This window comes from Pelmatolapia mariae, linkage group LG3_W (genome assembly GCF_036321145.2).
Source record: "Pelmatolapia mariae isolate MD_Pm_ZW linkage group LG3_W, Pm_UMD_F_2, whole genome shotgun sequence".
NCBI lineage: Eukaryota > Metazoa > Chordata > Actinopteri > Cichliformes > Cichlidae > Pelmatolapia > Pelmatolapia mariae.
In genome coordinates this window covers 21,993,938-22,020,205 of record NC_086229.1, presented here as the reverse complement: position 1 = coordinate 22,020,205, position 26,268 = coordinate 21,993,938, and the positions used below count along the sequence as shown (strand labels likewise).

The 26,268-nt window shown below is 44.9% G+C and overlaps 1 protein-coding gene across 3 annotated transcripts in view; it reads left to right on the top strand.

Annotated features, from left to right (window-relative positions):
• Window positions 1-25,005, top strand: part of LOC134624284 (uncharacterized) — a 49,259-nt gene extending 24,254 nt beyond the window's left edge. Inside the window, exons 6-9 of one of the 3 annotated variants that reach the window (XM_063469250.1) lie at window positions 1,661-1,987; window positions 18,299-18,622; window positions 23,528-23,838; window positions 23,912-25,005. In XM_063469250.1, the coding sequence (XP_063325320.1) occupies window positions 1,661-1,987; window positions 18,299-18,622; window positions 23,528-23,838; window positions 23,912-23,983 (1,034 nt within the window). In that variant the 3' untranslated portion in view covers window positions 23,984-25,005. Of the gene's footprint in view, window positions 1-1,660; window positions 1,988-18,298; window positions 18,623-23,527; window positions 23,844-23,911 lie in introns of all 3 variants that reach the window. The other 2 variants (XM_063469249.1, XM_063469251.1) reach the window with 2 other exon arrangements.
• The last annotated feature ends 1,263 nt before the right edge of the window (window positions 25,006-26,268 follow it).

The window sequence follows — 26,268 nt, the reverse complement described above, 5'->3', positions numbered from 1 at the left end:
TAAAATTATGGAGAAAAACACAACATCCAGTATCTTAACAAAAACATTTCTGCTCTGAACTGGAAGAAAAAACCCTGAGTAGAAGCTCACATCAAGACAATAGCTCCTCGGTTCACAGTAGCATCGCTCTGCTAACATGCTAACAGCACATTTGAGCTACTCACCTCCTCCCTTCCTGTATATTGACACATTTAATATATTTGACATATATTTGACACATTTAAGGAAAATACTAATAAAATAAAAATAAACAAAATAAATGTTCCCTTTAGAAATTTTTTTGCTCTATAAAATAGTCGTTTTCTTTTAGAATCACTCATCTTAGCAGTAGGATATACATGAAAAGAGAAACAAATTAAGTTTGAGTGAAAATGTACATTTTTTGCACTCTCTGGTCAACTGACTCAGTGACTCAAATGACTCAAAAAACCCGATTCACTTTGGTGAGTGACTCATTAAAACTCGATTCAGTAAAAAGAATCAAATTTACCATCACTAGTTTGCTGCTCTCTTCCTCTGACAGCTCCATTCTTAGTTAGTTCTCTGTTTCACTTTATTCCACTTATTCAGTCTGATGTTCTCTGATCTGTTTCTCTTGTTTAGTGTCTTAAATGCTGCCAGTGCCTCTCTTTGCTTTAACCAACCTTTCTCTTTATTTCTGAGCTTTTTAAGGACTTTAACTGATGCATCAACCTTTGAAAATGGAAAGAAATCAGTCAGATTCATGGCTGCATCAAAGTGTCACATGTAGTTCTCCCACATCAGCTGGATTATATCTATAGCAGCAAACAGCAGCTGATCCACAAATCTTTGTCTGTGTTAATAAAGTTGGATCAGTTCAAATAGTTTGTTGCTCTGCACTTGAAAGCAGCAGTTTTTCTAATGCACCACCTTCATGTTTCCTTCATATTTGAATCCCCCTGTAGATACTGACAGGTAACCATGTCACACAGAGCTCAAGCCTTTGAATCCAGCTGTGATTGTTGATTTTCTATTGAATGGACTTTTTCAAATCCAGCTGTAGGCCTGTGTTTGTGAGCTCATTAACAGCTGTTTATTTAGAGATACGTGGTCCTCACAGGACAGCCACTACAAACATATGATTTTATAGAATATGATGCATTACTGCAGATTCAACACAATAGAAAGGATTTGAAATGAGCTCAGCCTTAAACATGTGCAGCAGTAATATTGATCCATAGACACTGATGGGAACATTTTTCTGCACAATAAGTATTTTGACTTTTCAGACTTTATGTCCAATTTGCCAGTACTGCAGTTTTGTGTGTAGTGAGGTGTTTTCATGGTGTTTTATTGGTGCTTTTACTAAAGGAAGGCTTCTATCAAATTCTTCCAAATGTTGTCAAACTGAGCTGTGTGATGAAGTGAGTGTGACAGAAACACTCAGGCTGTGTTTCTCTGCTTCATCAAGTCAAATCTGGTCCTCAGAGACTGAATAAAGTCCTGTCCCACTAACAGCAGCTCCAACAGTCTGTTCACTGCTTTCATCCTGTCAGTCTTCATCTTTCTGCTGCGTCTCCTCTTCACACTGACCACTTTCTATCTAACAGTGAGCTCCCAGTGAAGCAGCAGCATTCAGCCTGTTAGTCAACACAAATGTCTCCATCCAAGCTCATGTTGTGCTTTGTTGTCCTCTCAGTCCCCCAGGTGGAGGTGGAGGAGGGGGTGGAGTCTGTCCAGCTGCCCTTCAACACCACACTTCACCTGCCTGAAGACGCTAAAGTGGAGTGGAGGGACAGTGATGACAGGAAGGTCCACGTATATAAGAACGGCTCTGACCAGCCTGAAGAACAGGACCAGTTTTACAGAGACCGAACGAAGATGAATGAAGACCTGCTGAAAACTGGAGACCTCAGTCTGACCCTGAAACACCCCACACATGGAGACAACTACACCTACGCCTGCACCGTCTACAGCAGGGAGGGAAACATCCTGCTAAACAAAGAAGTGCTGTTCAAGGTCAGAGGTCAGTGCTGTAGACACAGGTCAAAGGTCAGAGGTCAGTAGGGTTGCCAACTCCCTGAAAAATAAATAAGGGACACCTCGTGGCCAGGGCCGGGCAACCAAGTTGTCTTCACCCTTCCCAGTGTGGTGAATTTTGTAGCTCTTTTTTTTTGTGTGTGAAATAATTTTTTTTAACCATTTGACTTGAATTTGATTTAAGTAGATGCATATTCTTTGTGATATGAGCACATGGGAAACAAATGATCATTTAGCCATTTATTTTTAGCTCAAAATGACAACATTAACACAATAAAACAGGTCTCTTTCTTAAACACAAGCCTGTCATGCTTAACTTTTGAGAATATAAGTAAATCTTTCTTTAAGAGAACTCTGTCCTGCTGAACTTAAAATTATATAAATTAATAGAAAACAATAGAACGAAAAACATTCTTGTAACAGTGCACATATTGTGCTTTTAGTACAATTGGCTTCAGTTGAGGTATTATTTCAGCTTTTCTAATGCTAATCAGCTGCTGCCGTTTGTAAACCCGCTTGTTCCCATGACTACGCATCATAACTCATCATCATTATTCATCAATGTATTACTTTTATGTGTTAGTCATCTATTTGTTGTAATCATCTATCCTTGCAGTTGTTTATTACACAAAATAAATTATATTATCACACTTCTGGCCACATAGCGCTGATATTCACTGCACATGCCCATATTAATCTTAACCAGAGGGTTTAAAAAAAACAAACCAGTGTTTACAGACCATATCTGCTTCTGCCGTGGCCTGGTGGACAAAAAATTGGTTAAGGGTTCCCCGAGCTTTCACGCCCCTCATGTTCTTCATGTGCCCACCATTAGAAGCATGCCTATGGAAAAAGTGCACCAGCACACAGTGCAGTGCGCTTTATAGGTGTTATCGTGCACTTTTCCAGCCAGGTGTTTTCCTTTTCCCATTCCTCCCAGTACTTTTGCAGCCTTTTTTCTTTCTCTGAGGGCAACAAACATTGCTGGTCTAATGCTGGGCTTACACTGTGCGATTTTTGGCACATTTTGAGCCGATTTTTGAGTCGTGCGACCGTTTTGGTGATCGGCCCGATTTTGGCCTTCATCGTGCGTCGTGTAGTATACGTGGGGTAACGAGAAGCGATTAACACCTCACGACCAGCTCCCGATCATCAATCGCTCATGAGGGTGTCACCGCAGCCGCTCACACTGCTCACGCGCAAACACGTAAACGTCGGTGAAAAAGACGGAGCAGCACGGCTGTGCAGCGCGTGATCTGGACACAAGTGATGGAGGCACAACTTGTAGAACTTTGGAAAGCTCATCCGAGCCTTTTCGATGTGGCATCACAAAATTATCAGGACCACAACAACCGTGAAATAGTTGGATTTACATTGCTGCTCAATCACAGCTGCCTGATCAATGTTTTTCATTAGCAATTTAGCAAAGTTGATGGTGGCGGTGTGCGTGTCTGTGTGAGTGAAAGACAGAGAGGCAGAGCGAGCGACAGATTTTCTGTTATAACCTTCATTTTATGGAGGTGTTGTGCCAAAAAGTGATTGTCTGCCAAAAACTGATTTCCGGTATTTGCCAAAAACTGATTGCTCGTATTTAAACTGCTATAAGTAACTTGTTGGGCTATAATATGTGAAACATATGTCAAATGCATCTCTCATGGATGACATAAAGTCATCTTGAGCCACAAACAACATTCGTGTAACAAGGTAGAAGCCGCAATCAGTTTTTGGCAGTGACTTTTATATAACCTTTGTTTATGCAGTTAAAAGAAATCTCATTAACATTAAAAATGTCTTTTGTAAGAGTAAGTTGGCCAAGAGGAGGCAGAAATGGCAGCAAATATTACGATAGTTCTGTAAAAATATTGTAAGTGGGGATAAAGGACCGGATTGCTTATGATGTAAGTACAGTAACACAGAGTTGTAAAGATTCTTGAAAAAACAGATAATTTTTAAATTCTATATATAACCCCTTTGTAAACGCTGTTCACCAAAGTCTATTTCCCAACATACATAAAGATATTACACATAAAAAATACACGGAAACATTGCAAATCAGTTTTTGGCAGACAATCACTTTTTGGCACAACAGAGGCACAGTGTGAGCACTCAGGTCCCATCAGAGCATCGGGCGGTATAGTGTGAGACCCTGCATCGTGACCTACGAACTTATAACCCCTGCGAGTCATTCGAGCAGTTTGAAAATCGCACAGTGTATACCCAGCTTTAGGTGTACTGACACTGCACCGCAGTGTCGGCGTTTGTTTCCCTGGTTCCCTGCCATGCTTCTTGTTGTGGTCATCTGTTGTCTTCCGGTATTTTCTCCATAAGCGTCCTTTCCTCGACCAATGAGATAAGCGGTAATCTGAATTGTCATACTCGAATTGTCATAAGTGTGCTGTCAGCTCATTGGTCACAAAGCAGGAGAGGGGCTGGGAATTATGTTTTCAAACAAAGCGTTAATTCCATTAACATTTATAGACTACTTTTGATTCTCACTGTATTACGGGACAAAGTGCGTCCCTTATTAGCTCAATACGGGACGTGTACTTTTGTTTCTAAATACAGGACGATTCCGTTTTTTAAGGGAGGGTTGGCAACCCTAGAGGTCAGACTCATGATGGTGGTTCAGTCTCAGTGGGCTCCATCCAATAATGTTACAGTTTTAGCATGTCTGATGTTTGTGGCTGTTTTGGTTTTTATTTGATTTCCAGCCAAATGTAAAAGCTTCAGCAGATGAACTGTAGGAGCAAAGTTCATCTGTGAGACTTCATCTGAAAGGTAACATCTTCTAGTTTCTTTTTTTTTTTTTTTTTTTTTTTTTTTTTTTTTTTTTTTAACCTGTCCCGTTTGGTTCTTTTGCCATCAGAATTATTGTCTAAAGGCGAAGAAAGATGCCCAACGGATTTACTTTACCAAATTGACCATCCCAGCCTTGCCGTAATGGTCCATTTGATTCACCTTTTATTGTTTATTTTATTTTCACTTGCTGAATACGGGACAGACTTAACTGGGGGAAAGAAAGGGGAGAAAGAAAGAGGGAAAGAAAAACAGCGGGGAAGAGGGACGGGGAAAAAGGGCAAAAAACCAAAAACCAACAAAATAAGTAGACAAAAAAAATACATATATCGATCATCTGGTTCACCTATTGAGAAAGAAAGAGAAAGCAAGCAGAAGAAAACGAGAGTAATAAACAACATCACAATGATCTATGGGAATATGACAGTAAATACTGAATGTTAGACATTATTGTGCAGCACGTAAGATCGACAGCGCACAGTGTGCTTTGAGGTAAGAGCCAAAAAGGGTGTAGTTTGTGTGTGATCACCTGTGTGTACACCTGTGAGCATGAACGCGCTTGTTTTTAAAAGGTTCCTTCATGTAATGATCTGCTAGAGGGTGTGGGGGGCCACTGCCCCGTCCTCCAGGGCATGAAGCAGGTATGGAGGAGATCAAAACTCCAGACATCCAGAGGCCCCCAGAACACAAGAGACCAAGGAAGACCAACAGAGGGGCAGCCGCGTCACTATCCCAGAAAGAGCTGAGGAGAGTCCCAGATGAGGGGTCACTCAGCAGCCGCGGAGCAGAAGCCGGGGGGGTTGCAGTGACGTGCCCGTGAGCTTCGCCGGCAGCCAGCTGTGCCTGAGTGACCGAGCCCCGGGCCGAGAGGCCGAGGGCACCCCGCCTCCGAAGTGGCCCGAGCGAGCCCCAGGCTCCAGGCCCCGATAAGCAGCCGCCAAGGAGTGAGCCGGTGTGTACCTGGGCGCCCACCCCCGGACACAGAGAGCCACCAACGCACCGATGTCTGAGGGCGTCCACCACCGGCAGGGGAAGTGGTGGGGGGAGATAGGCCTCCAAACCTTGGAGGGCCTGAGATGTCCCCAGAGAGGTGGCGTCTGATACCCAACCTGACATATAGACACAGACATACAGGCACACACAGATACAAACATCCATTCCCACCCTCATGCTCTCATAGGCAATTATTCCACACTCAACCAACGCGGAGACAGACATAAAGAGACGCTGTACACACAATCACTCTCCCCAAGCGTACTCTAAGAACCGGGTCCGGGTACCCTTGCCCCTGGAGGGGGAAACTGCACCCAGACTCAGGTGGTGTTACCCTTTTCCCTGCGGTGGGGAGAAGCAGACCGCCCCGACTCCGCAGCAGCAGGGAGGCCCCACATTCCAGACCCCAGTCGGACGGCCAACTCCTCCTCCTAGCCCCCCCGCTCCAGCAGGCCGCAGAGAACGGGGGTGTGTGAAGACTCCAAACCTCCCTCCACCCGCTCATATGTAGTGTTGATGTATGTGTGTTCTAAGGTGCATTTAAAACCCAGGAGGGCATGAAGCCACCTGCCAGAGCAGCAGGTAGGCGCATAGCCCCTCCTGCTAGCCCTCAATGTCTACGTGTATTTAAAATTGAGAGGTGGGCAACGACGCCAGGGGTGAGGTGTACACCCTGATGGTAATTTGGATTCTGTGTGGCGTGCCCACTCCCAAGATCCTATATGTATGTGTAATGAGAGTGTGAGTAATGTGAATGTCTAAGTTGTGGGATAAAATTGAGGCAGAGGCAGCCAGAAGGGGACAGAGGGGGGGGATGCCTCCCCTGCACCCTGGTGACACACCCCTACCCCAAGGCCCTGCATGTGTGGGTGACTGTGGTGGAGCGAGAAGAGGGAGGCAGCTGGAGATGGGGAGGGGCAAGTGACCCCTCCCTGGGGCCAGCTCCCCCGCTGACCCCAGTAGGCACCCCCATACTCTGCAACCCGCCAGGGAAAGGGGGGCCCAGGCCCATCCGGACCGGGGCCCAGTGCAGCAGCGCCGCCCAGCCCCACAGAGCCCGGGACAGTCCACCCGACCCCACCACAGAGAAAACTACACCCACCCCATCATCCACTCATCTTCCAGACTACACAAGACAATAGACGCCCAGGCTGAGAGCTTCCTCCACCTCTCCTGTATCTCCCCCTCCTGCAGAGAGAGTTCCCGATGAGAGGAAAGCTCCTGCAAGATGTGACAACCTCCCCCACCAGTTGAAGAGCCCCCCAGGTGGCTCGATGCACCGGCGGCACCCTGCGCCAGGGCTGGGCCCCCATACACCCACCCGCCCACAACCCAACATCTTCTAGTTTCTGAACATGTGTTTGTTTAGCATGTGGCTAAAACACAGGCTAAGCTAAGTCAGTTCAAATCTCAGTAAAAACCTTCTTTGGTCCTCGTCTATAATCAGTCATATCTGAGTCACAATAACTAGAAGATGATTTCTAGCAGAACTGTGAAAATCTCCACATCCTTTCTCCATGTTATCATCCAAAGCTGTGTGAAGTTTCAGAGCTCTGCAGCTAACAGAGACTTTCAGTTTGCTGCTCTCTTCCTCTGACAGCTCCATTCTTAGGGAGCGTTAGTTCTCTGTTTCACTTTATTCCACTTATTCAGTCTGATGTTCTCTGATCTGTTTCTCTTGTTTAGTGTCTTAAATGCTGCCAGTGCCTCTCTTTGCTTTAACCAACCTTTCTCTTTATTTCTGAGCTTTTTAAGGACTTGAACTGATGCATCAACCTTTGAAAATGGAAAGAAATCAGTCAGATTCATGGCTGCATCAAAGTGTCACATGTAGTTCTCCCACATCAGCTGGATTATATCTATAGCAGCAAACAGCAGCTGATCCACAAATCTGTGTCTGTGTTAATAAAGTTGGATCAGTTCAGATAGTTTGATGCTCTATGTGAGTGAAGTTGCCCCCCCCACCTTCTTCAAATCCAACAAAAGTGGTATCAAACGTTTGTGCTGCAAAATTTTTTCGTTTGTGCTGCTATCATTTTAAAGATATTAATAACAATTTCTAGAGGTCATCCGAGGTCAGCCAGCCCCCCCACATTAATTAAATCAAACAAAATGGGTGTCAATCAACTGTGCTACGTTTGTGCTGCTTCTGTTTTAAAGATATTAATGAAAATGTAAAGGTCAAAAGGTCAACCAGCCCCCCCACATTACCCAAATCAAACAAAATTGATGTCAAACATTTGTGCTGGTCTGTGCTGCTATCATTTTAAAAATTTTAATAAAATAACGGCTTGATGTGTGCTTAATCATCCAGGTAAGTAAATCCCAAAAGGTTGATTCTGTTCATCTGGACATTTTCAGTTGGAGAAACGTTTTGTCACTCATTCAAGTGACTTCTTCAGTCTCAGCTGACTGCAGGTTTCCCCAACCTTATAAACAGTACATTTGCATAGTGAAGGAAACTAGCACCACTGAATGAACAATGTGCTGGGGGGTTAGTTCCATGATTGTTAGTATGCAAATTCTTATGACCATTGATCAATGACAACTAATCAAAGCCTACTGATCAATGGCCATGAGTACCATTCACAGAAAGTGGGGAATGGCTACAATCACAGCATTGTAGGATGGCGAAAGATTTACCCTTGGGCCTCCCTTCTCGACTCAGAGATGGTCAGCATTCTGACAGCCCAATGGACGAAGCTGTCTCTCAGTCTGTGTGTTCTGGCCCGGAGGCTCTTCAGTATCCTTCCTGATGGCAGCAAACTGAAGACGCTGCTGAAGGGATGAGTGGAGTCACCTGTAATGGAGAGGACCTTCCAGATGAGGCAGGTGCAGCTGCTCTCACTACCCGTTGTCATTTTTTCCTGCAGAACCCAGTGCGGGAGTCATACCACACAGTGATGCAGCTGGTGAGGATACTCTCAACTGTGCCTCTGTAGAAGGTGCTCATAATGGGGGTTGAATCTCTTGTGCTTCTCAGTTTGCAGAGGAAGTAGAGTCGCTGTTGGTCTTCTCCACATTCAGGGACAGGTTGTTGTTGCTGTACCACTCTGCCAGATGGTTAACTTCACCCTTGTAGTAGATCTCATCGTGGGTCAGCAGAGTGAAGAGAAGGGGGCTCAACACACATCCTTGGGGAGCCCCCGTATTCAGTGTTCTTGGGCTGGAGGTGTTGCTGTCGACCCGTACTGTCTGCTGTCTTCCTGTCAAGAAATCTAGCAGCCAGTTATACAGCAAGGTGCTGATCCCCAGCAGATCCAGTTTGTGAATGAGTTGCTGGGGAATGATGATGCTGAAGGCTGAACTGAAGTCTATGAACAGCACTCTGACATATGAGTCTCTAGTGTTCAGATGTGTGAGGGCTGAGTAAGGGGCAGTTGAAATTCTATCATCGGTTGAGGGTTTTGACCGGTATGCGAACTCAAATGGATCCAGGTTGGGGGAAAGCGATAATTTGATTTGATGCATGACTAACCGTTCAAAGCACTTCATAATGATGGAGGTGAGTTTGACAGGACGGTAGTCCTTAAAGCAGGAGGTAGATGACTTCTTGGGTACAGTAATGATGGTGGAGGCTTTGGGGCATGTGGGAACGACGGCCTGACCCTAGTGATGTGTTAAAGATGTCTGTGAAGACATTTGTGAGTTCCACAGCATAGTCTGTCAGTGCTCGTCCAAGGATGTTATCAGGACCTGGAGCTTTGCGTGTACTGATTTTGGCAAGGGATCTCCACACACTGTCTGGGGATTGTGTCACCACGGTCTGTAGAGTGGGCTTGTAGTCTGTGATGGTTTGTATTCCTTGCCACTGCCTCCAAGTATCTCTGCTGTCGCTGAAGCTTTGCTATAGCTGATGCCACGTGACAGGTTTGCCCTTGCTGTTCTTAGGCTCACCTAATTCCCGGCTCTTAAGGCTTGCACTTTTCAACCTTAGGAGCATTTAAACCTGACCTGTGAGCCATGGTTTCTGATTAGTCCTGGTCTCTGTGACATCATCAATGCATTTTGGGATGTAGGCAATGACAGTTTCTGTATATTCCTGAAAGTCTGTGGTGTTGTCGTGTGTGGCAGCCTGTGGTGGAAAAGCAGTCTTGCAGTGCCTCTGAGGACCCTTCTGGCCACACCTGTACCTGCTTATGAACTGGTTTGGTGACTTTGACCAGGGGCCTGGGGGAACCCATGGCACACCTAGGTTTCTGCCTGTAGTACTGACCCCTTATGCAAAATAGGTGGAATTAAGACACAGTTCCAAAAGCAAACACAACTGATCAGTGCTGAGAGTGGTTCTGTCGCTGAGGTTAGAGTGATCCTGTAATCTCTTATGAACTACCTCCAACGCTTCTATGACTGGGATGCAAGTGAAGACAGATGTAACATCTTTCTCTCACTGTACATGTACTGTTTATAAAATTGGGGAAACATAACCTGCACAAACAAAATAATTTGCAGGACAAATGTTTGACATCAATTTTGTTCGATTTGAAGAAGGTAGGAGGGCCAACTTCACTCACATGTGTTTATAAGGTTGAGGAATCCTGCAGTCAGCTGAGAAGTCACTTGGATGATTGATGACGGTTTCTCTAACTGAAAATGTCCAGATGAACAGAATCAACCTTATGGGATTTACTTACCTGAATGATTGAGCACACATCAAGACGTTATTTTATTAAAATTTTTAAAATGATAGCAGCACAAACAAAAATTTTTGCAGCACAAACCAGCACAAACGTTTGACATCAATTTTGTTTGATTCCATTAATGTGGGGGGGCTGGTTGACCTCTAGAAATTTTTGTTAATATCTTTAAAATGATAGCGGCACAAACAAAGATTTTTGCAGCACAAACGTAGCACAAACGTTTGATACCACTTTTGTTGGATTTGGGTAATGTGGGGGGGGCTGGTTGACCTCTGATGACCTCTGGAAATTTTTATTAATATCTTTAAAATGATAGCAGCACAAACGAAAATTTTTGCAGCACAAACCAGCACAAACGTTTGACATCAATTTTGTTTGATTTAATTACTCACATTGTTGCTCTGCACTTGAAAGCAGCATGTACAGTTCACGAGCGAACCTCACAGAGCTTCAGACTTTCTCATGCTCTGTTCGCTAACGTTAGCAAGTTTAATGACAATTAAAGGACATTTAAAAATTTCCAGGAGGGAAATACTTGTGTGTGATTAATTTGAAGTATTTCAATAGGACTCAGTGAGTGAGGGTTAGCATGTAAGAATGCTAAAAGTGTTAGCACATGTGCCACATTTGATCTGTGTAAGTTACTAAGTTTGATGTGGAGAATCTAACAGAGCTAAGCATGTGTAGCCCACATTCTGAGAAAAGTTTAAAGGATCGTATTTGTGTCCAAAATGTGAAAGCTCTTTGACGCAGCTTAAACAGGCAGTTGTTGTCAGTTTAAAGATGTTTGATGTCTTATTGGATAGTGTGGCAACATGAGGTGAGGATGGAATAAATACTCTTCACAGTTTAACAGACAATGCTACCCTGGGAATTTCACCCAGAGAATACTGGATAGAAGTAACGCTAATCACCAAGAAGGCACTTAGGTTTGTTATACTCAGTACAGAGACGTGGTTCAATGATAAAACAGGTAGACATTTTATTAATAATTATTTAAAACAGCATATAAAAGCACAAGCATAAAGAACAATATATAAATAGTCTAAAAAAGTATTCAGAGCCGAGGCTTACCAGTGGGGGGACAGGGATGCCACACAAAACCAATTCAAAAAGAAAAGAAAACTAACCAATACACAAGTGCAGCACACTGTCACATGCTCACACTAATAAACTAAAAAGGCAGGTGTGTAATACTCAAAGGATCCCACTACCAAGGCACCCCAGTCTCCTCCACGTCAGGCTCTCCGCATCTGAAGAAAAGGAACAAATATATTTCAACAAAACTAATATGCACACGCTGGGGTTAGCCCAACTGCAGGAACACACTGGTGATCCGCAGCTAGAAAAAGGACCTCCTACCAGTGGTGTAACAAAAACCCAAACTACAAATCAAAACAGAGAGCCAAACATACAAACTAAATAAAACCTTAAATCTGGAGCAGACGGAGTTGGCGTATTACTCCAAATTGCTCTCCGCCCAGCTATTTTAATTTAATAATTCAGTCAATCGACATACACGCCAGATGACTCCCGTAGCTGGCATGTATGTAGCCACTGTCCACGCCGACGTCCACTCTTAAGAGGCTGGCAGTAGCAGGGAAAAAGAACCCTCGCAAATGGAAACAGACAGTGAAAGGCAAAGCAGCAGCACTTCTGTTAGCATAGCATAGTGTAGAAAAGCCGTAGCGACCCTGCTGTAAAGCTACTGGCCGCCCACTAAGGCCCACACTTCCTGCAATACATTCTGGGGGTGTCCAAATTCATGGGCTGCATCTTCCTGAGGCCGCATTTGTAGACCGATTACGTCACAGCGACGCGCCGAAGGCTGTCCAAATTCGCGTCCTCCTTTTCCCCGAATTTGAAGGATGGGTCGGGTGCGTCCTTCGTGGCCCACCATATTCCAGAATTCATAGCGCGGTCCAGCCAAACTCCAATTTCCGGCAATGGCGACCGCTAAGTTTTAAAATTACTCTTATTAATCTTTCTGGGTCACAAAACCTTTTAACATATTTTCAGGTGAAAATGTGGGTGTGTAAACTTCAAATATCTTCTCGGTTTATCAAGATATCGCATATTTGCAAAAGTGCTTCGACGTTTTCGGAGACGTCTGCTACCCACCAGCTCGATAACTAGCCGAGAGATCGAGGGTCACTGAAGCCGCCGAGAACGGCACAACTCCCGGCACATCATTTTCAGATCATCGCTGACTTTCGCTGCTCAGGTTAAACGTAGTATATAAGTCACTTAGACAACCTAAAAATGTTATTGTTGGGCTTTTTTCAGTGTTTTATTTGTTCGTGAGTAAATCGGTTTGGCTGAGATTAAAGTTATTAGATTAGATAAAACAAAACTTTATTAATCCCCTGGGTGGGTTCCTCCTTGGTTTTCACACAGCTGAAAAAACGTCAAACAAAAAACTGATTAAACAGAAGTGTGAGATGGTCGAGAATTTACGGCAGTGTCCAGTTATATTTTAGATAGCAAGGAGCAGACGGCCAAGTTTATTAACTCCACCGAGACAGCGGTGACGCTAATCAGAAGGCTAGACCGTCCAATTCCACAGCTGTTTAGTTCCGGCCTACCCGACCTTCTGAGTACCCAGCCCATGTAGACCGTGAAGGCCGGGTCCTCAGGAGGATGCAGCCCATGAATTTGGACACGACTACTGAATGTTTACTATAAAAGGACAATAAAAGGCATCGAAACAAACCAAACACAACCCAGAGATCAAAAACAGAAAACACCGGAGCCCAGAAAACAACCAAACAAAAACAGGCTCACGACAGTTCCAAAAAAAGTTCAGGGGGCCAGCCCGGAGGCTGACGGCACCAAAATCCAAACCTGGGCAGTTCAGGAGGGCGGCCGTGCGAAAAGCAACGGCGGCGAGGCAAGCGAAGAAGGTCCGGAGGCCGGCCACGCAGAGGGCAGCGGCGGCGACCCAGGTGAAGGAGGTCCGGAGGCCGGCCACGCAGAGGGCAGCGGCGGCGACCCAGGCGAAGGAGGTCCGGAGGCCGGTGATGCAGCAAGTCCAGAGGCCGGCCGCGACAACGACGATGTCCAGCCAATGGCCTGGAAGGTGGCCGGACAGGACGAGGAGGACGTGCAGGACGTGGAGGATGAGGACATCCAATCAGAGGCCTGCAAGGAGGCCGGCGATGTTGAGGTGCAGGATGTGGTCCGGACGGCGACGTGGCAGCCGCAGGACAAGGCGAAGCGGAGGCCGGACCGGGCGAAGCAGAAGACTCGGAGGCCGGACCAGGCGAGGCAGGTGGCTGGACAGGCCCCTCGGACCCTCCAGGCGAAGCAGAGGCCGGACCGGGCGAAGCAGAAGACTCGGAGGCCGGACCAGGCGAGGCAGGTGGCTGGACAGGCCCCTCGGACCCTCCAGGCGAGGCAGACGAAGGCTGGACGGGCCCCTCGGACCCTCCAGCGGAGACGGGTTGCTGTGGCTGGACGGGCCCCTCGGACCCTCCAGCGGAGACGGGTTGCTGTGGCTGGACGGGCCCCTCGGACCCTCCAGCGGAGACGAACAAAGGCTGGTGCGGTTCTCCAGAACCCCCACCGGGAACAACAGATGAAGGCCAGACAGGCCCCTCGGACACTCCAGCAGGACCAGGTTGCAGAACAGACGACGGAGGAGAGGAGTGGCGGTGGCGAGGGCGCCATTTCCTTCGGGATGAGGGAACAGGAACTGGTGAGGAAACAGAAACCACCTCCTCATCCTCCGACCACATAGCTGCCAGGAAAGAGGCTGGTGAACGGACAGGCGAACAAGGTCCCAGCTGGCGTGTGGAAGGAGAGGAAGTCCGTGGCAGCGTAGAGGCAGGTGAGGAGTGTATGTGGCACTGGGGCAGTGATGAGGAAGAGTTAGTGAGAGAGAGAGCAAGCTCACTAGCCCTGACTTGCTCTCTCCAGGCAGTAATGGTGCTATCCAACTTAGTGTCCTTAGCAAACTGAGAAAGCTGAGGGTTATGCCGAATGATGGCATCTACTGCACTTAGCCCACCTGCCATAGTCCGTAAATCCTGTGACTGGGCAATGCGGTCGAGCAGGCTCACCATTCACTCAATCTCAGCGTTGTACTCCGAGGAAAAAGAGTCTGCGGGGTCCATTTTCTGGTCACGATCTTCTGTTATGTGAGGGCTGTGTGCAGGCAGGAATGGTGGACCCAAAGTGCAGACGCTCAGAGGCACAATGTAAACTCAAAACAGCTTTAATGCAGAACTCAAAAAAGGTAACAAAACTGAGACTCCAAAAAATAAACTCAGGCAAGCAGACAGAACACACAGCATAGTAAACGGTAGATCGTGACAATGACAAACTGAAACACAGGGCTTAAATACATAGAGGGAGCAATCAGGGAATGGGTAACAGGAGGGAAACACAGCTGGGGCAAATCAGGCCTAACGAAACAGGGGAAGCAAAACCAGACACATTAACATAAGACACGCACCTCCAAAGTAAAACAGGAAACATAACACAGACTGAACTACAGACATAGACTCTGACTGGACACAGGGAGACAGCAACTAGAGAGCACAGAGACATAAACCATAAGACAGAACTTAACAAAGAAACCAAAGACTAGAAACGATAAATATAATAAACTCAAAACCCTGGGTCAACGACCCAGGCATCCTAACAGGAGTCCCTTGAGTCATGAACCAAGTGGCTCATAGGAGGCTTCTACAGCTACGACCTATAAACAACACTGATTTACCACAGAGTGAAATAATGTACGCACTGCACCGAATAACAACACCGGGGGAAGTCAGGTGACCGAAAGGAGATAACAGGTACGCGATTCAGGGGTGCTCAGATGGCCGCTCCTATTTATACTAGCGCCCTCTAATGCACCTGACTGAAAGTGGGATGAACCAAAACATAATATTCATCCTGCCACAATAGTATAGGGCTTTGGAGCGTGATGTCACAAGAGGGGGCGTGGCCAGGATTTTTGGTTGAGGTGCCATCTTCCTGGGCCAAACAAAGCTCAAGCGAAAGAGGAGCGAAAGCACACACATCAGCCATGGTTCGTATTTGCTGTGTGGTCGGCTGTAATGTTCGATCGCACGACCGGCAAGAGAATAAGCTTGAGAATGGTTTATGTTTTTATTCTTTCCCAACCTGGAAGCAACATGAGGCAGCTCATATAGCGGACCTTACCAAACGAAGGCGTCTAGCCTGGATAGCCGTTGTGAGACGAGCTGATATCCAGTTTTCTTCCATCTCCAAATATCTGTTGGTGCTCCAGACATTTTCAATCCGGTAAGTTCTAAATGTGTTCAAATCACTCTTTATAGTCTATTAGTGTTATTTTCGATGCACTCTGAGGTCATAGCAAATTAGAACAAACATCCTAATGAGTGATTTTGCAGAACTACCTTCTATTTATAGAGTTGCTAATTATTTGGCATTATTGCAGGCAAACCAGCCAACGATGAAACACATTGTGACTGGGTTCCAGCGCTACACAAGAAACCTGCTTCAAACATACCACCATGCCAATCAATTACTTCTTCCATGTGAGGGTGAAGAGGTGACCCTCCTGGATAAGATGGTGAAGGTTTGCTGCGTTTGGTGAACAGTGTGGTAGTAAAACCAGGGAAAAATTAAACTTGCTCCTGTTAAATATTCTTAAGTCTTGTGCTGTTAAAATAGCGGTAATTTTTCAGAAGATACAGTAAATTAAGTAGTGTTAGTAGTGGGTGATATCATGTAAACGCTGTCAAGATGTTGTGTAAACATTTTGTCTTTTGTAAACTATAAATGACATGGATTCTACATTGTAACTGATGTGATGTTCTACAAAGTGGTTTTAATAAAAAAAAAAAGGCAAAAATTAGTTTGTTTCTTTATTCAATTTTTGAACAGTGGTACTCAGTCAGTACATATTCGGTAAATGCAAATTATTTACATGGCAGTGCACTTCAGGCATAAATCTAGACCCCTAGATAAAACATTATGGGTCATTCCCACAACCCACAGCTTTACTGTGTTGCAGCAAAGTATCCAATAGCAGTGACAACTCCTCCACAGTAGCAGGTGGGATTTTTCTTTTTTGAGGACGGCTCCTTTTACCATTCAATACAGATGGTCTGTTTATGTTTTGATCAAGAGCCTTTTTTTGGGCAGTTGAAGAGGAGAAGTCCATCTTATGGCCAACCTCTGGCTGTATCTTGGTCATATTACCCAGCAAAACCCAGTATGCAGGTTTATCTGTAACAATCTGGTTCATTGGTTCATTCAGTCTTTGAGAGTGCAGTACCTGAAACACACACAAAGTTCAATTAAAGACAAGAACTATGAGCCAAGGCCGACACAAATGTGTTTTATCTACTTTATCATAAATGTAACAAAGTGTTTAGAAAGTTAGCACATACATGTAATTTTTCATTTTTGTTTTTATGTATCCATCTATAGAACGCTGCATGTTATAGTGTAAAGCTGCCTGTTCTCTCTCAGAAACCTGCCTGCAGAAAATGAACCTAAAGCATGTAATGCAAGGATGTTGTCAGGGTTCCTGGGTCATTGACCCAGTGCTTTCAGTTTTGTTCATGTTCAGTTTATTTTGCCACTTCCATGTTCTCACTTCCTGCTTTTCCTATGTCAGCTCATCTTGTGTCATTAGCCAGATTATGTGCAGCTGTGTACTCACCGGTCTCTCATTATCATCCTCATCAGTCTGTGTATTTACGCCCTCTGTTTCCACTCATTCACTGTCGTGTCATTGATGTTCTTATGATGTTGATGTCGTCTCTCCGCATGTATGTTCAGTTCAGTCAGTCAGTCCAGTCCAGTCAGCCAGTTAGTTCAGTCACCCAGTCAGTCATTTCAGTCCATGTTCTGTTCATCCAGCCTACCTCTAATAAAACACCAACCTTCACCTACCTGTGAGTCCAGCGTTTCGGTCCTCCTTCTCTCATCCACGACACAAATCCTGACAGATGTAATCACTTTCAAGATGGAGAAAGCATGAAGTGACAATTATGGACACCTAATATGATAAGGAGATTTTGCAGATCATTAATCAATGTATAAAACTAAAATAAAATGTATTTTTAGTGACACAGGATACAAACATGAAGAAAGATGTATAATTAGAATTATTTATAATAAATATGAAAAAATGCATTGCGGCGTGACGTCAACTCCAAAGCCCTATAGAGAGAGATAGGGAGACAGATTGATTTTCTATTGAATGGACTTTTTCAAATCCAGCTGTAGGCCTGTGTTTGTGAGCTCATTAACAGCTGTTTATTTAGAGATACGTGGTCCTCACAGGACAGCCACTACAAACATATGATTTTATAGAATATGATGCATTACTGCAGATTCAACACAATAGAAAGGATTTGAAATGAGCTCAGCCTTAAACATGTGCAGCAGTAATATTGATCCATAGACACTGATGGGAACATTTTTCTGCACAATAAGTACTTTGACTTTTCAGACTTTATGTCCAATTTGCCAGTACTGCAGTTTTGTGTGTAGTGAGGTGTTTTCATGGTGTTTTATTGGTGCTTTTACTAAAGGAAGGCTTCTATCAAATTCTTCCAAATGTTGTCAAACTGAGCTGTGTGATGAAGTGAGTGTGACAGAAACACTCAGACTGTGTTTCTCTGCTTCATCAAGTCAAATCTGGTCCTCAGAGACTGAATAAAGTCCTGTCCCACTAACAGCAGCTCCAACAGTCTGTTCACTGCTTTCTTCCTGTCAGTCTTCATCTTTCTGCTGCGTCTCCTCTTCACACTGACCACTTTCTATCTAACAGTGAGCTCCCAGTGAAGCAGCAGCATTCAGCCTGTTAGAGTCAACACAAATGTCTCCATCCAAGCTCATGTTGTGCTTTGTTGTCCTCTCAGTCCCCCAGGTGGAGGTGGATTCAGGGGTGGAGTCTGTCCAGCTGCCCTTCAACACCACACTTCACCTGCCTGAAGACGCTAAAGTGGAGTGGATGGATAACAATGCAAAGGCCCACGTGTATGAGAACGGCTCTGACCAGCCTCACAAACAGCACCAGGTTTTCAGAGCCCGAACAAAGATGAATGAAGACCTGCTGAAATCTGGAGACCTCAGTCTGACCCTGACATACCCCACAGACTGGGACAACTGGATCTACACCTGCACCGTCTACAGCAGGGAGGGAAACATCCTGCTGAAGAAACAAGTGAAGCTGAAAGTCAGAGGTCAGTGCTGTAGATACAGGTCAAAGGTCAGAGGTCATGTAGGAGTTTATCCTCTAAAAGCTTTTAGTTTGAATCTATTTTCAGTTCATTCAAATAAAATAAATTCTTTGATGTTTTGATCTAAAAGCCACAAATGTCAGGCGGAGCAACTGTGTGTTTAAATGAACAGACTAAGAAGACCATTAAAAATGATCCTAACTTCAAAATAAAAGCCTCTGGCATGATTTGAGTTTGGATCAAATCAATAGTTTTGTGAGTTTAGTCCAAATCAATGTAAATGTATAAATATCAATAGTTTTAAAGCTGCTGAGATCATTCAAACACTTTGATCCAGTCATTTGGATGTTGTCAAATGTCAACCAACCAACACCTGGGTGGAGTCCCAGCTGAACCTGAGAGATACTCAGAGATCAGAGACAGAAGCAGCTGTATGTAAGCGTTCTACAGGACGGCTTACACAAACCTGATGTTACTGATGTCTCCTAGATAGATCTCATGGACCAAAGGCTCTCTGTGTCATCTTGGCTCCAGCTGAACTAAACTGAGAGTGAATTTGGGCTTTTAGGGAGGGGTGAAAGCAGAGCGCTGTAAAGGAAAGGGCTGTGATTGGTTCATAACACGTCAATGAGAAGAAAGGAAAGCTTCAGAGCAACATGAATGAAACAAAGTGTTTTGATGACGACTGAAAGCCAAAACTGTGACTGAAATCAGAATCCAGTTCATCTCCAGCCCTGTCAGCAGTTCCAGCTGTAGTGCTGTTACAATAATAGTCATCACTCCTAGTTTCACAGCAGGAAACTGGGAACATTCAGCGTCTCAAAGATTGACCTGTTAGCACCTGCAGACATTGTTGAGCTGGGTCTGCTGATCTTGTGGAGGTCTTCATTTCTCCACTATTTGGAGAAGCTTCAGCAGGATCCACAGTCAGAGTCAAAGTGGAGTTCTAGCATGGACGTAACGCTTCAAGAAGCTTCAGACAGACAGTGTTCTCCAAAAGTTCTGCTCTAAAAGGAAACTTTGAGCTGGCTCTGTAATTGTTGTAGTCAGAAGGATGGAGGCTGGATCTTTGATGAGTGCTTGCACACAGGCTGTCTTTAAGTATTCTGGGACACAGCCAGAGGACAGACAAGTGTTCATTATTGGAAGCAGCCGAGGGGCAGGGACATCCCAAACTTCACTCAGGAACTTTGGAGGAATCATATCTACACAGCTTGATGAGCGTTTCAGTTGTGCCACAGTCCTTCAAAGCGCCTCCACAGAGACTGGCAGAAAAGAAGATCAGATATTGTGGCTGGGGTCGGGGACATCAAGAAAAGAATCAGGAGCTGCTGGTTTGGATTTCCTCTCATTCATTTGATCCTTCAGAAAGTTTAGAAAGTGAAGACGTTCCTCACTCGATGCTGTAATCTGATGAAAACTTGCAGGATTTCAAAGACGCTCCACTGAGCTCCAAAGAGCTCTGGGCTGTGCTTATTAGAATGAATTAAAGGAGAGAACGTCAGCAGGTGTGGGCAGGTGTGGACAGGTACTTGATGGAGTGTTTCCTGCACGCTGGACTCCATATGATATGTTAGCAGAGGGTATCTGGCTCCTGATTGGTTGAAGTGGAGCCCATCTGCTGCAGAAAGATGCCTCCTGTCCCAGAAAACATTGAAGTTGTCTCTAAAGTCCAGGCTGTGGGAGTCACACACAGAGGAGAGCCAGGTGTGGAGGCCGAGCAGCCGCCCAAACGCCCCATTCCACGGCCACAGGTGGGAGTGGGGCCGGAGATACAAACACTATGGTGGGCTTGTTTCACAGCCTCACAAAGACACACAAAGTCCAGTTTGAGGAAGTGGGAGCGCTGTTTGGAATCTGGTTTGAGCCCATGTGGATAAGGATGGTGTCGGCCTCCGGACGGGATCGTATTCTCATGGTAACTGATGCTGAACACATCAGCTGGTCTGCAGCAGGTTATGTTCAGAGTTTGAGGCTCAAATTGGCTCAAAGTGTCCCATTTTCACTGATTGTTTTCCCGACGACATGCTTCAAGTGTGAAGGAATCTGCTTTCTATCCACAACCTGTTGATCCGTATCTGACTAACAGCAGCGCAGGAAGCCCTGCAGTTATAGAGAAACTGTCTGAGTCGCAATATGTCTGTGAAGGTTCTCAGTCATCCAGGTCATCGTAGTCTAAGGAGCTTGGAAAGAAAAGCATCTGGACTTCTTTGAGTTGCTTGAAGACGTTTCACCTCTCATCCGAGAAGCTTCTTCAGTTCTAAGGTCAAATGGCCGAGAGTCCCAGATTTAAACCCAGTGGGAGTATCCCCCCAAAGAGGGACAAAGGACCCCCTGGTGATCCTCTAATCACCTGAGCAAAGGTGTGAAAACGGGTGTGGGACCTAATCAGCCCGGATTTCGGGTGGGCTCATTGTGAAACCTGGCCTCACCTTGTCATGTGAATTCCTGAGGTCAGATGGCCCAGGATGTGAGTGGGCGTTAAGGCGTCTGGGGAGGGAACTCAAAACTGGATTATAGATGGCAGACAGTTGGTGTTGTAAACCACCGCCTCTATTCAAAGATGGTCGCTCACAGTGGACATAGATGGCCTCTTTCACTCCTCTTTCAAACCATCTGTCCTCTCTGTCCAAAATGTGAACATTGGCATCCTCGAAAGAGTGACCTTTGACCTTTAGATGCAGATGGACTGCTGAGTCTTGTCCTGTGGAGGTGGCTCCTGTGAAGAGCCACCTCCACAGGACAAGACTCAGCAGGACACCTCTGTCTGAGTCGCATTGTTGCTGCAATTTACCTGCAACTGCTGATGAAGAAAAAGTCTCAATGTGTTTGTGTTTGGTCCTAATCTGCTGCCAAGTCTGTTTGACACTGCTGGATTTCCAGCTGATAGATGACAGATTAGAAACTGATCAGTCTATTGATCACACAATATTCCATCAATAGAATTGATTTTTTTTCTCTCGTTTGGCTCTCAGCGAAGGCGGTCGCACTTTTCTCCTCTCCTCCTTTCCCTTATCTTCCCTTCTTAGCTTCTTATGTCCTTTTCTTGTCTCGTGCTTTTTTCACTTTCCCTGGAACACTCTCTCACAGTCTGTTCTCTAAAACCTAAAAGAGAATTATGGATTTGATCAACTGGTCTCTGAAAGCTATTGACATCCTCTTCTCAACGAGAAGCCCCAGCTCGGGAGAGCCCGAGTGCCCTGGAGGGACTTTCCCTGCGGGATACATGATGGACGGGTGGCAGACATGGAGGGTCGTGTGCCTGGCGGGACTGTCGATCGAGGACGCTGAAGACATCTACCTATTCGGAACCATGATAACAGGGTTCTTGCTGATCGGAGCTGACTTGGCCCTGGCTTATCGGAGAATTAAGAAAGCGGAACCGGCTGTTCAACCGGCTGATGACAAAGGCTGCCCGCTGGGATTGAAACGACGGGACGAGGCGCGACTTCTCAGAATGGGCTCACTGAGTGCAGCACGGATAAGATCTTGGAGAAGCTTACGGCTGCCGTGAATGCTCAGAATAAAATCTCTGAGCGTGCATTGGATTACATCAAGGAAAAGTTCACTCAGAATAACACCTCTGAGCGAAAATTAGATCACATCTTGGAGCAGCTCACTGCGGTCGTGAGGTCTCAGAATCGACTCTTTGAGCACAAGAACGACAAGACCACGGAGCGCAAGTTTGATAACATCATGGAGAAGCTCGCGGCTCTACAGCGGGAAATGGAGAGACCACTGTCGGTGTCGGAGTGTTAGGGAACAACTTTGAAATTCTCATGAGTTGTTCGCATAAAAGAAAACCACCATCATAACTCGGCTATCCCTTCGGCGCCAGCTGTGGGCTCAAGGCTGGAGCCGAACAAAAACTCCCTGATAACGACTGTGTTGAGACTGTTCCTCCCATTCTAAGTCCACCTGAGTTGGCTGGAAGACTGTTTACTTAGCCTGGCAGGGCGAAGGACACTGTCTCAGCTGAACTCTGGACATATATACACACACACATACATATACACTGATATGCACACACTCATCCCCCCTCCCTTCCCAAACACCTTCGATGCTTGTTCCCTCCTGGATGACATGGCGGGTCTGGGCCCAGCGCTGGAAAAATAGCTGCAGGGCAGGATGGCTGCTGTGTTTGCTTGGGATTACTCCTCACCCCCCTACCCACCCCAGTTGCTTGTCACGTGTTCCATAATGTTGTGCTGAGGACATTTATGTGCGCTCTGTGCGGAGGAGTGTTTTCTCTTCTCATGCTGTGCTCCTATAGGAGCACAGCATGAGTACAGGTCTCTCTTTTTTTTCACTCTTGGACTTTCCCATTGTAGTGTACATTTAAGTGTTTTTCTGTAATACTACCGATCCCCGACCTGTCCCCCCATGTGATGTCTGCATTGTGTATGTAAGGTCGGGGGGGGGGGGGGGGGGGTCCCATTTCACTGCAGGGCAACTTGCATGTGACAAATAAAGTTATCTATCTATCTATCTATTTGACTTTGATTTGTGTAACAAAGTGATTTCCACGTCTCCTTCATGATGTGACAGTGTCAGAGCTGAATGCACTTGTAGAGTATCATGTTTTTATGGCTCACATTTAAAGTGTTCCAGCTCTAATGTACAGCTGTCATATTAGAAATAGAAGCAGCTCTGATTTTAGTGCTCAAATAAATCTATGAAGTTATGAATTCACACATGAACAGTTTTCTGCAGCGTTCCTCTCGGCCTTATTTGCAGCTCCACTCTTGTTTTTGCTCTAATAATTATTTCTCTCCATGAGCTGTTTCTCTGCCTGAAGGAGGCGCCACTCCATCGCTTCATTTAGTGCAGAACAAGAGTCACATGATGCTGCTCTGTCAACACCAATCACACTTTGTACAGCTCATGTTGTGTTTGTTGTCCTCTCAGTCTGTCAGGTGGAGGTGGAGGAGGGGGCGGAGTCTGTCCAGCTGCCCTTCAAAACCACACAAAACCTGCCTGAAGATGCTGAAGTGGAGTGGGAACGCTATGAACCTGAATACAGGAAGGTCCACGTGTATGAGAACAGCTCTCACAAACAGCATCAGGGTTACAAAGACCGAACAAAGATGAATGAAGACCTGCTGAAAACTGGAGACCTCAGTCTGACCCTGAAATACCCCAAAGAGAGAGACAGTGGGAGATATGTGTGTGAAGCGAGGAGGAACGGACGGATTGGATATAAAACTGTGCTGCTGAAAGTCAGGTTTGTTTCTTTATTTGTTTTTGTTTGTCTTTCTGTCTGTCTCTGATTGTCTTGTGTCTCCTCTGCAGGGAGAGTTCAGGTCCAGGATCAAACAGGGGACATCAGGAACAGAAGCAGCTCCATTGATCCGACTCCTCTGATGGCTGATCAATCAGTTTGATCTGTGTGTTCTTTGATTATTGATCAGTGATGTCAGAGTGGAGTCAGTGTGATGTTGTTGTTGTGTGTTTGAGACTTTTAGTGTCCATGAAGGTCTCTGCTGCCGTAGATCCTCTGAGCTGTGACAGAGGTCTCACTCTGGAGGAAACTCTCAGCACTTTCCAGCAGCTCCTCCATCATGGAGGACGTTCCCTCACTGTAACAGGTGGAGGAGAGAGGAGAGGAAGCACAGGTGGATCCTCTGAGGAAGAGGAGCGTTCCTACAAACCACATGATCACATGACCAGAGGGGCGTGGCCTTCAGTGGTAGTAATAAAGGAACAGTCCACATGTTCCACTTTGAAGGCTCATCTCCAACAAAGCAGACCTGTGATCACTTTAACTCAGTATGATGGATTGTTTGGATTTGTCTTTGTTTCTCTGGATTTTTTCTGTAGGTTCTCTGCTGTAAATGGAGCCGTGTTGTGTTTTCTTTAGAACAAAGCTGAGCACAGTAAGGATCAGATTTAAAAAATGATCACAGGACTGAGACAAACAAATGAGAACAGATGAAGTTAGTTTGGACTTCCTGGTGTTGACTCTGACTGAGGTGATGTTTCACAGAGCTGAGTGGGCACTAACAGTTTCTGTGTCCTTGATGGAGCTTTCTCATCTTTTCACCATCTCTGCTGGACATAATCAGGAGTCTGAGTCAGCACGTCCTCGCTGCAGGTGTGAAGAAGGAAACCTCACAGACAAAATGATGTAAATGTAAAAAGAAGGTTTTGACAAAGCTTAAAAACCTATGTTTGCATGAAAAGTGGGAACTAGCACTAGAGATGAGGCTGATTAAGCAGTTCCTGGATGCTGTTCAGTGCCCACTCTAAGGTCCAGTGTTTTTTAACTAAAGATTTAATTTGTTGCTTTTCAAAAAATCTATTAAATAATTTCCCCTAGGGATCAATAAAGTATTCTGATTCTGATTCTGATTCTGATATTCTTGATAATCCCGTATTGTATAAGTAACCTGTTGAATGGAATAAAGTCTGTTCCTTCAAATATATGTTTCAAGTATTCCTTTACAACTCCAATCTGAGAAGTTTTTCCAGATGTGTGTATGTTTACGTGCAATTACTGAAGACAGTCATTTTTAGAAACTCCCACCATGCTGTCAGAGATTTATTATTGCACAGTGCCTGCTCTATATCCAGCCAGGGCTCATCATAGAAGATATGTTTTAACCATCTAGAGGTACTTGTAGACTTTTAATTCATTTGAAAGCCTGATGCTTAGCCTCGTCCAACCCAGCTGTAAAACTCAGAAACCATTTTTACTTGTTATCATCTATCGTCCACCTGGGCCTTACACAGAGTTTCTCTCTGATTTCTCAGACTTTTTATCTGATTTAGTGCTCAGCTCAGATAAAATAATTATTGTGGGTGATTTTAACATCCATGTAGATGCTAAAAATGACAGCCTCAACATGGCATTTAATCTATTATTAGACTATTAAATATTTCACTTTAATGTTGCAACTATGCGGTCACTTCTGTCTTTAAACAAAATAATATTTTCTAGTTATAGAAATCATGAAATCCAAACTAAAGTGTTACTGTTGCTATGTGCATTTTATATAAATAATTTATGATGGTACTGACATAAAGGAAGACAAAGTTACAGGTTGCATCCTTTGAGTTTGTCTTTGGGCGATTTTTAGAAGCACAGATGTTTCTGTTCTATTCTTAAATCATTTTTTTCAAACACAAACACTATTTTAAAGCTTCTAAAGAGTAAAATATTAATGATAATTATAATAACAGTAAAAAAAGACAAAAGCTCTCAGATCCATCAAACCAAGCAGCAGAGAGAACAATAAGAGAAGAGAAAACTTTAACCTTGTAGACTTCATTATGTTCCAGCTGCTCTACAGACGCTGTGACCTCGAACTTAAGCAGGTCATAAAGTATGTGCAGCTCAATAACTTCATAATTAGACCCTGTGGTATTTAGGCAGCAGAACAACTAAGAAAAACAACTACAAATAATGTTTTTAGGTTTCTGTTGTTCTGCAAGGTTCTGTACAGGAGAACCAAACCAAGAGCAAATATTATGTCTCATTTATACCCGAGCACGAAGAGCCATCAGAATTTATCAAATTGAATCATCTTTGTTTAGATGCAAAAAGAATCATATAGAAATGAAAAAGTATGAATATAAATCCAGAGCAAAGATATCCTCTAAATCAGCGTAGCACATGTGCAGCTGCTGGGATTCACTTAAGCATTCGG